Source organism: Aphelocoma coerulescens, unplaced genomic scaffold, assembly GCF_041296385.1.
Source record: "Aphelocoma coerulescens isolate FSJ_1873_10779 unplaced genomic scaffold, UR_Acoe_1.0 HiC_scaffold_60, whole genome shotgun sequence".
NCBI classification, from domain to species: domain Eukaryota; kingdom Metazoa; phylum Chordata; class Aves; order Passeriformes; family Corvidae; genus Aphelocoma; species Aphelocoma coerulescens.
In genome coordinates, this window is record NW_027183949.1 from 914,860 (window position 1) to 925,917 (window position 11,058).

General features: G+C 52.7%; 1 protein-coding gene across 1 annotated transcript in view; it reads left to right on the forward strand.

The window, feature by feature from the left end:
* The window catches only part of LOC138102090 (olfactory receptor 14I1-like), an 89,384-nt gene extending 81,733 nt beyond the window's left edge, over positions 1-7,651 (forward strand). The window contains exon 2 of the mRNA XM_068999858.1: positions 7,373-7,651. Within this exon, the coding sequence (XP_068855959.1) occupies positions 7,373-7,651 (279 nt within the window). The remainder of the gene's footprint in view (positions 1-7,372) is intronic.
* Positions 7,652-11,058: the final 3,407 nt, after the last annotated feature.

Consider the following 11,058-nt stretch of genomic DNA (forward strand, 5'->3'; position numbering starts at 1 on the left):
AGCTCTGCTCAGCTCTCAGCCCTGGGGTGGTCGGGGACGTCCCTCCCGGGCCTGTCCCCGGACAGGCAGAGCCCGGCAGTGCCAGACTGGGAACAGCCTTCCCTTACCTCTGGCCAGCGGGCGGATGACACTGTCGAGGGCCAGCAGTGAGCGATTGATGCTGGTCCCTCCCACAGCCCCTCTCCCTGTTTTCTCCCAGTCCTTGGTGACCCAGGCTCACTCCAAGCCCACCAGGTCAGTCAGGCTCACCTTGGCCACATGCAGATCCCCAGCAAAGCCAACAGCGGGGTCGGTCCCGCTGCTTCACCTGGATCTGTGAGGGCAGAGATGGCTGAAGCTACGGCTGCTCCACACGCCCTTGGGGAGGATGGTTGGAGCAGCAGCACTAGCCGGATCAGGGCTCCGTGTTTCCCATGGGATGGGTCAGTGGATCACTCTGTGTTGTAAACAGATATAGGGAGTTGGGCTTCGTAATTGAGAGGTTGATAAGTTTGTTGGTTTCTGCACATGTTAATAAGGGCATTAATTGGGGAAACAAGTTTGTTGTAATGGAAGTTAATGTGTTGCATTGTATTATTAGAGGTTTGTCAGAGAAATTTCTGGACTTTGTTAAAAGGGGAGTAGCATGGGTGCCAATCATCGTTAGCATAAGAGGAGCAAGAGACCAACCCCGTTGGATCATCCTGACCCAATCAGACGAGCCCTGGATACCAACGAGCCCACCGGAACAGACTGAGGGGGTGGGGTCCAGGGAGGGGCCATACCCAGTTCTGGGATATAAAATGTATCTCCCCAGTCCTGTGGGCGTGCCTCTGGCCATACCCTGCAAGTGGTTAAGCACGCAGTGCTGCTCCTTCGACCTTCGTTTTGTAGACCGGCAAATCGTCATTTTGGGTCTCCAGTTGTTAACTTTATAATTCTGTAATAAATTCCCTGTTCTTACGTAATTGGCTCAGTCGTTTGTAACACGCTGGAGGATGGGGCAGGAGTAGGAGAGGAACCTGGCACACTGTGAGGATGAGCCAAACACCTGGAGATGACACAAAGAGCAAAGCCAGGGAAAGGATCTGGCAGGAAGGGACAGAGTTTTGGAAAAGAATCAGCAGCTCCCATGTTCAGTGGTGGAGACTGGAACAGCTGGTCACCTTTCCAAGGGCCTGGAAAAGCATCCAGACACCTGGATTATTGCCCTGCAAGCAGCAACGGGTGAGGCACTAGGTTCAGGCTGAAGTGATAACCAGAGCCTCCATCTGCCCAGGCAGTTGTGACAGCCCTGCAAATTCAGGGAAGTACATGGCTGGAATTGAAATCCACTGGCAAGTTTGCACCAAGAAACCGGGGAGCACTTTGACAGAGTCCTGGAGTGTGTCATTGCCAGCTCAGCGCTGAGGGGGACAGCCCTGCGATGTTGGTCCCAGCAGCTTCCTAGCTCCATTTCCAGCACTGATCAGAGTAGTACCACTGCCAGCAGCACTCACCTGGATGATGGCATGGGAGTGGGAGGAGGTGGCACTGGCCTTGGTGTGATGCTGAGCTGGTTTTTATTGCCCTTGACCAACATCTCCAGGATCTGCTCTGGTGATGCGGGCTGGGAGAGAATGGGAACAGAGATCAGCATCCCAGATGCGGCACCTAGACACCTTGACACCAAGCAGCCCCAGGCACTCGGGCTGAGGCATCCTACAGCTCTGCAGGTCCTGTGACAACTTGGGATCACATCTGCTGCCAGCCAGGAGCTGTGCAGGTGGCACCTTGGGATCTCCACACTGCCTGTGTCCCCAGGACAGGAGAGAGAGGAGTGGAGGGGGAGAGGAGGGAAGGGGAGCTTCCTGCAGCAGCTCCTGTGCCAGGGGTCACTCCCAGGCTGGGCTGGGATGAGACAAAGCTCATCACCCTCCCTGCTCCCCTTCATGGCAATTTTTCTCCCTGTTTCAGCCTCTTCAATGCAGCAGAGACAAAAGGAGTTCCCACACCAGCACTGCTCTGATGCAGAGGTCACCCTTGAACCTTCCCCAGAATAAGCTGATAGCCCCATTCCCACATCTCTCCCCATGAGGTGTTTCTGCTTCCAGACCTTCTCATTCCTCTTGTTTGCATCCATCTTCCAATACCCCTTTGAAGCCTCCCCACCAGCACAGCTGTCCTAGTTTCAGCCAAGACAGAGTTGCTAAAATAGAGTTAATTTTTTTTTTTTAACCCTTCAAACATTGGGTTCTCCATTTAGCAAAGGCCACCTGGTCAGTTAATACCCGAGGCTCTACCAATCGAGCTGGCCCTGTGCAATCAAAACATCCATGTACTGGAGAAGGGGATAAATTTCCCGCAGTGTGTATGAGAAATGGGTTAGGGATCAGTCCTGCCTTAAGCAGAGGCAAACCCATCCATGGGATTGTCTTTGCTCAAGGACCTTTGCTCAAGGTAATACAGGAGGATTTGACTTTGGGTGAGAGCAGTCTGTGATGTTGACTTGTATAACACTGGGTGCTGAATGACACGCCGCTGTGTGCCCTAAGTCCCACAGCCAATGAGGATGGACTGCTCCAGATATACCAGTCATGGGCTCCTGATGCTGCAGCCAGCCAACAGCACAGCAGCCCTCCTGCCCTGGGAAACATCAAGGATGGACAGAATCCACAGCCATGGACTAAATGAACTCAGCAGACATCTTGGAGGCCCAGCTCTTCAGAATGGAAATTATACCTGTGCTAGTATATATGTATATATGTATATGTATGTGTATGTGTATATGTATTTAGTGGAAAGGTAAAGGATCTGGGCATGATCTGGGTATAGAAAGAGGGTTGGTTAGGGCTTTAATGTTTTCTGTACCACCTCACCTTTTTGTCAGGGGTGGAGGAAAGGGACTCTCTCTGGCCTCTAAGAAGAAGGGCACAGCTTCTAGATGAAAAACATTATGGAATTTTCCACCATTGTTCATTGGCTTGGGGTCCACATTGAGCATTTTTGCATGTGAGGTACCGTTTCTTGTATCCTTTTCTTATTAATATTGTTGCTGTTACTGTTTGCTTTCTTATCGCATTGCTGTCTGCATCAAATATTTCTTATCTCAACCTGTGATTTTTACCTTTTGTGTCTCCAATTCTTAACTCTGTCCTGCCGGAGCAGGAAGGGAAAGGCAAAGGGGGGAGCGAGCAAGCGCCATCTGGTTTGGGAGAGTCTTGGTGGGGGGCACTGAATTGGGGAGTTCCTAAACCATGACAGTTGCAAAGCAATCTGGAATTCCATGGCCCAAGCCAATAGCAACAGATCCTAGAGCAGGTTTCCATGGTGTTAGAATCCAGTTTAAACACAGAAGAGCAGAGGAAATGCGAATTAAGTGGATCAAGCCCAGAAAAGCTTGAAATGTACCCAAAAAACATTATTAAAACCAAACGAGGTTAGCTGCTGGTGCCAAAAAATTAATATATTTTCTTTAGCAGTAAAAGAAGCAAAGAGAAAGAAAAAGAAAAGAAAGAAAGGAGGAGATAGAGAAAGAAGTGTGTGTGGGGGGTGGGGGGACAGGGAGAGAGTGATGGGTTAGGTAGAAACATATCACCCTTCTGGGGGTCCCAACGACATCTTGTTGCTCCCCTCCATCTGGTCTTGTTGGTGAGGGTCCCCCACTGCTGCTGTGCTGCTATGCCACGGCACACCACACCACACTGAAAAGTATAGAATCCAGTGTATTAATGTACATTTTGGGCAAGTGGGAACGCCCACGTGCCTCCCTTGCAGGGGGCCAGTTTGACACTGTCCCTTGCAGCACTGTGGATCTGTTGCATCATGTCTGGGGACCCCTTTGGGGGAGGCCTTTGATGGGCCATGACACCCCCTCTGTCCTTCATGTGGATGCAGCTTCCCCTGGGGAGAAGGGGCCCCACAGCTGAGCTCCTCTGCACAGCGGTGGATGGGCATTGACTGCCTCTCACCAGAGGCTTTTTCATCACACACCCAAACCCTGTCTCCCCGAGGGTCTGTGTGAGTCTGGCAGCTGACAGCCCTGGGGCTGTGGTCTTCACTCCAGAGGTGTTAAGCTTGTGCTCCGTGAATGTATTCTTCTCTCCCAGCCCTGAGTTGTTACTTTATCTTATCTTCATCAGCGAGCAGTGTAGGGCCTCAGTCAGGGCCCCATTCAGGGTGTGGTGGTCTTCTCTGCAGCTTTTGTAATACAGTGTCGTGGTCTGACGCAGCTAAGCGTCAAGCACATGAAATCTGTTATTTTCATAGTGTTATAAACATATATTATAATATTGGCTTCTTGCAAAGTATAAAGGTAGATATTATATAATGTTAGAAATGCTTTTTGCTGTATGGATGTAGTTTTCTCTCTTTTTAGCAAGAATGGTAGCAAGTGTGAGCAAGTAAGATAACCTCCAAACGAACAGAGGATGAGGCCCAAGAAGCTGCTAATCAGCACTTTGTCCAGGGAACAAAAGGGCCCAAAGGCTGCTCCGCCGGGAGAACAGCGGCCAGGAGAGTCCAAGAGCCGCTATCACCGCTCTGCCCGGAGAGACGAAGAGGCCCAAAGCTGCAATCAGCCCTGACTGTCTGGAGAATTAAGAGATCCACCCTACCATCGACTCTTGCCTAGCGGGCCCAACCCCAAGAATCAAAAGAAATAAAACCGCAAGGCAGAAGACTACGCCTGCTCTAAAAAGGCGGAACCAAGGAGTGGCCATGCAGAACAGCTCCGGGAAAAGTTTGAATATGCATAGAGAACAGACAGTAAAAATGGTATAAAAAGGACTCACCTTGAGCATCAGGTGTGCTCTTGGCAGAGCGCCAAGGCACCCGGCTGTTACCCCTTTGCTTTCTTTTATGTGTCTCTTATTGTCTTTATATTAAACCCTTTAAATTCTCACAGGAGAGTGAACCTCGTTTTTACAGGGACCGTGCACGGTAACATAAGTGGGAGCAGGTCGGGGAGGGGGACCGTGCGCAGGCGAGAAGCCCGCCACTCTCACCGGGGCTTCCATGTGGTGTCCGCCACTTTGTCTGAGGGGAGTGGAAGCGGGAGAATTAAAAATAAAGGTAACAGCTGGGATTACAGGACTGATTCTGCTGCCACTCCGATCTTGGAGCAAATTTATAGTGGAAAAAATCGGGGAAGTGGGTACAGGGAAGGGGTTTGGGGTAGAACCCGGGGTGGCCTGGCCAGCACCACCGTGGGCAGGGAACAAAGGAGACAGGGAGAGAGCAGGCAGATGGTAGCAGACCTGTGCACTCTGGCAGAATCCATCTCCTGGTTTCCCTTGAAGCAGGGCAGAGGGATCAGGGATGCAGGGAGAGGAAATCGGTAAAGGGTTTTTTAAACTGGGGTTAACTATTCCCAACTGTTTCATAAGACTATCAACAGCTTTTGCTACCTTGCAAAGCAAATAACCTTTTCCAGACATAAACAATCATCGCACAAAGCGTTTTAAATACTCAACTAACCACTGCTTAAACAACCACTGAACAAAATGTTTTAAACCTTCCCTGGTATAATGAAAATTTTCCCAAACAAGGACTCTTAGAACTGGAAGAAAGGCTTCTCACAGGAGATGAGAAAACTCTGCCCTTATCTCCCTCTCTTCCCTTAGAAACAAAAGGCAATTAACAAAAAAGGATACAAAAGTGACCCATATTACCTTAGAGTGTTAAATAAAAGTCTCGAGGTTGGTCCGTCAACTTTAGACCAGTCTTCTCTTTCCCTAGAAGGTTGTTGGTCTCCCCTGCTGAGCCCCTGATAGAACTCAGAGGTTTCTTTGGGGCTATGGCTGCTCAGATGTGATTTAAATCCAGGACGTACTGGAGACGCTCTTGGGGATGGTCCCAGGCCGTCCACGTTGATGCGCCATTTAATACCATCCCTGCCTGGCTCCGTGGGGTCCCACATGTACCCACAGACACACAGGTGGGTTCAGTATTATAGTCTGTAGCAAACAGTCCAGAAGGGCATTTGTGTGCATTCCGGCAGGAGCATTTATTGCTTCTACACCGCTGAGGTTGCAGGGGCAAATATGAACATGATCCCAAAGCTCATGGTTTTGTCTGGGGGCAGGGAAAAGGCAGGACTAGGGAACGGGGACCAGTGGGGAACTCTGGGGGAGTGACGAGGGGTAGAGGCTAACAGCCAACCGGGGAATTCAAACTGGGATAGATTAACATAACAGAACAAGCATCCTGGGAGAAGCCCCCTTGGCCACCCCAACATAAAGTGGCTCCTGTGGTACTAGGGACCCATCTTAATGAGAACTCTCTGTCCCTTGTAATGTATGTTCACTGGCCACCATACACCACTGTCCCCAAAGCCATGCACAATTCCCTCTGGGGCACCAGCCACATCTCCTACTCAGCATGTGCTGCACAGGTCTTTCTTCTTATCTTCTTACTTGGAACAGAGTATTGTCTCCTCACTGTCATGTGCTACGACCGCTACGTGTCCCTCTGCAAACCCCTGCACTACGGGACCCTCCTGGGCAGCAGAGCTTGTGCCCACATGGCAGCAGCTGCCTGGGCCAGTGCCTTTCTCACTGCTCTGCTGCACACGGCCAATACATTTTCCCTGCCCCTGTGCCAGGATAATGCCCTGGGCCAGTTCTTCTGTGAAATCCCACACATCCTCAAGCTCTCCTGCTCACACTCCAACCTCAGGGAACTTGGGCTTCTTGCTGTTAGTTCCTGTCCCAGTTTGAGACAAATTAAGGGAAATGCTCTGGAAGGAACATTCCCTTCAAAGAAGGCAGGTTACAGCCAGGTAACCTGGTTCGGAAAGAATTTTCCTTGGAGGAAAGTGAAAAAAACTATTTATTTAACAAGCAAAAGTGTACCCAGGCATGGGAAAAAAGAATAATGTAAAATAATAAAACCTCTTGCTGTGACGAGAACCTGGTAAAATTCAAAGTCCTTTGTGGCGTAGCTCTCTCCTCTCTGAAGCTGGGGTTCGGCATGGGCCCCTCTGGGCCATGGTGTAGGGCCTCCCGATGATGTTCTGGTGTTGCTGAACAGTCCAGAATAGGAGAAGAAGAAGCCAAACTCCCAGGGCTCCATGCTTTAGCTAACAAAAAAGAAGCTAACTAAAAAAACAAGAGAATGCCACTCTCTTCCCTGCTGCAGAGAGCCTAGAGCTGAGGAGAAAACCAGGAAGATGCTTTCCTCTGCTCTGTAGCAGTGAAAAACGCAGGGGAGTGTATGTGTCCTTGAAGCACAAAAACACTCGGCTCTTTTTTTTTCCCCTTTCTCTCGGACCCAGCTTAAAGACACAGAAAGGCACAGGATTCATGTCTGGCATAGCACAGATGATAGGGAATACAGTATCATACAGTTACCCCAGGACAGTGCCTGTTTAGCCTTTGACTGTTTTGCGTTCATGGTTTTCTCCTATGTGCAGATCTTCAGGGCTGTGCTGAGGATCCCCTCTGAGCAGGGACGGCACAAAGCCTTTTCCACGTGCCTCCCTCACCTGGCTGTGCTCTCCCTGTTCCTCAGCACTGGCTTTTTTGCCTATCTGAAGCCCCCCTCCATCTCCTCCCCATCCCTGGATCTGGCCCTGTCACTTCTGTACTCGGTGCTGCCTCCAGCCCTGAACCCCCTCATCTACAGCCTGAGGAACCAGGAGCTCAAGGCTGCAGTGTGGGCACTGATGGCTGGACGATTTAAGAAACATTAAACTGGTTGCCAATTTCAGCAAATCACTTGTAATAAAACTCATCTTTGATAGTTCTTGTTGGTTTGGTTCTGGGGTTATTTTTTCTGTCTTTTGTTATTTATTGTTGTCCACAAAGCAAGGGCAATATTTTTTCCATTTCTCATTTTGTTTCTCTCCACCTTGCCTGTGGCCCCAGACTGTGTCAATGAGGAGCTGTGCTCTCGGTGCCTTTAAATGAACTCAAGGATCTGCCAGCAAAGTTTCCAGCAGAGATGCCCCTTTAGTTGCCTTCTGTGGAGCTGCAGCAGCAATGTCTGTGTGCAGAGCTGGGGGCAGATCAGGGGGGCACAGCAGCTGTGCCCAGGAGCAGCAGCCCTTGGTGCTGCCAGTGCTGCTCCCGTGCCACTGCCCCGCTGCCCTCCTGCCCCTGGTGTTGCTGCAGGGCCTGAGTGCTCTGGGGCTCGCTCCCAGCCCTGGGGTGGCAGTGCCGGGGCTGCAGCAGGGACAGGCCATGGGCACTGCTGGGCCAGCGCTGACGCCTCAGGGCAGGGCCTGGGGGCTCCAGGCTCCTTGCCCAGGCTCTCTCAAGAGCACGCCCAGGCCAGTGCTCAGCAGAGAAAACCCCCGTGAGCAGCCCCAGGTTGGCCGTGGGCAGGGTGGGGGCAACCAGCATGGCTGGTGCTCTGCAGGGTCCCTGGGGGAGCCGGGAAGGAGCAGCAGAGCAGGGGCTGATCCATCCCCCCTGCGCTGGACACCCCAGGGCAGCGTCCCAGAGCGGCCTCATGCACCTGCCAGCAACATCCCCCCTCTGCAGCCCTGGCCTCTCCCCAGCTCAGAGAGGGGCTGGATCCTTGCAGGCACACACACGGCAGGACTGGCTCAGGAGCCCCTGTTTGCACTGCACAGCCCAGGCGTGAGCACCCCACGGTCTTGGTGTGGGGAGATGAACCTGAGTGAGCACAAATGCCATCAGCCCCTGGGGGCCAGCAAGGGCTGGGGGATGGCAGGGAAACCACTCAGCTTTGTCGTGGCCTCTCAAGTCAGCCAGAAAGTTTGTTCCCATCAGCTCTGAGTTTCCTGTCCCACTGCAGACGTTGTTGCTCAGAGCCAGGGCTGCCTGGCAGCCACCCCCAAACAGCCCTGAGCATTTCCTCTGCTTCACCTTTGCTTTCTTTCCTCTTTCCTGCTCCACATTTCTTGCTCTTGCCCATCCCTGTCCCCTCCCCTGCAAACAGCCCAGCCCTGGTTGCCCTTTCCTCTCTGGCCCCACTCCCCATTTCAGTTCCTGCCTTGGCACCACGGGAACGTCCCTTGGGGAGCAGGATCATCCTACAAGTGCTGCAGGAATTGTCTGCAGGGCCCTGCAGTGCCTCGAGCTGTTCCCTTGCCAGAGGCACCAGAGGCCAGGGGGGCACATCTGGGCTGCTGTGTCTGGGTGTGGGGCTCCCTGTTGTGGGGCAGTGAGGAGGAGCTGGAGAGGCTCTGCAGGACTGACAGGATGGGCTTTGGGGCCCGTGTGAAAAAACTGAGTGTAGGGGCTGGTGGGCCTGCTGGACAAGGAATGAAGGGAGTCCTATGGTGAGACAAGTCCTATGCTTCTTTCCAGGTTAGGGTGACTGAAAAAACTTCCCCCAAAACGCCCTGTTCTGTTATGATAATGTGCCCTAGTTCTGCTTCCCTGGTTGGCTCCGTTGGCTGCTCCACCCCTTGTTACCGTACACACCCCATTGCCACGCCCTCAGAGTTTCCCTATTGGTTCCCTTACCCTGGCCCCACCTGTGTGCCGCCCCCTGCCCTCAGACCATCACTGGTCCCTGATGCCCTACCCCCCTCTCGTATAAAACCCTAGACCTCCCATTGTTCTCGATCTACTTCTCTGGAACCTTGCACGAGTGTGGCTGCAATAAGTCTCTCCCATAGAACCCCATGCGAAGACCCTTCCTGCTCCTTTGTCGTTGGACTGCTTTGCCAGCTATCCAGTGTGTGTGTGTGTGTACATGTGTGTGCAAGTGTGGTGGCTGCACCGAGCGGCTTCCTGCTGGGAATGCTTTTGGGAAGGTCACAGCACTTTACCATCCAAAACTGCTGTGACACTGAGGGACCTGGACTGCTGGACCTTCTGAAGAGGAGGCCCAGGGCTCATCCTGAAACTGCTTCAAGGGTGGTTTCAGAGGATTCTTGGGAATGGGAAGAAAAGGAAACCTCCCCAAAGTGCAGCTTGGAAGGTTCAGGCTGGAGGTGAGGAAGAAGAAAAGTCCTTCCAAGGGTAGAATTTTGGCACATGAGATCTCCCAGCGTGAGACTGGACCATGCCACGGCTCTGTGTGCCAGGAGCCGGCAGCGCTGGGGACAGGGACCCCAGGGAGGGCACAGAAATGCCGGGTGAGAAATGCTGGGGGGACAGCGAGATGGGCGTGTGCAGCCGGCCAGGGCAGAGGAGCAGCACGGACAGGGGACACAGCCTGCAGGAGAGATGGCCAAGGGCTGGGCAGGGCTGGCAGGGCCAGAGGCACCCAGGGCTGTGTCCCCTGGGCTCTGGCACTGCCTCTGGAGGCCCCACAGAAGGAACTTTCCTTTGAGGGGCTGCACTTTGCTTCTCCCTCGCCCCTCCCTGAGGAGGCTGGCAGGGGTTGCAGGTTTATGGCATTTGTCCTTCCTCCCCCTCACATCCCACTGCCCCACAAACAGCCCCGAGCCACCCGGGAGGGATAGGCCCTGCTGGGCCAGGCCTGGGCTCAGGGCTGGGCTGTAGAGGGATTCCTTGTGGAACAGGGGCATATGATACCCCAGGAAAGATTGGACAACCCAGGGTTGCTGAGGAAAAACCCCTGAACTGGTCCCTGGCTGCAGGCAAGCCTGGAAGACACCTGGCTGCAGGCAGCCTTGAAAATCCTTGGCAAAGCTATACACTGGTCGGCTCCCCCACGGATCAGGGGCCGTCCAGAGGGACTAGGGCGTGAATCTTTCCAAAGTAGATATAAGCTTGTGTAGGTAAACAATAAAACGGAGAAAGACGCTCAAATCGTATCGGTCTCTGTGTCGTTTATCCGGCCAGCTCTTCAGCACTCGGGACCTCCCCCGCAAAACCTGGCGCCTGAGCAGGGACTTGAGTGATTTTTCGCTTAATGCGTTTCACTTAGATGTGGTTTGTTTTTCGCTTAAATGTGTTTCGCTTGAATGTGGTAAGACTCCGAATCATTGCACCGACAGTGAGGAGCCTGGAGAGCTGGAGCAGGAGTGTCCCGGCAAAAAAGTAGAGTGGAGCCGGAGACCGGAGCTCGCGTGGCTGAGCAAGCCCCCGCAGGTAAGAAGCTATGGAATACTGCATATGGAGCATAATGGAGGCTGCAACTCGTCTCCTAGCCAGTATCCTCTCTAAGAGAGGCGAGACTGTAAAAGATCAAGATCTTTATGCCCTAATTACGTGG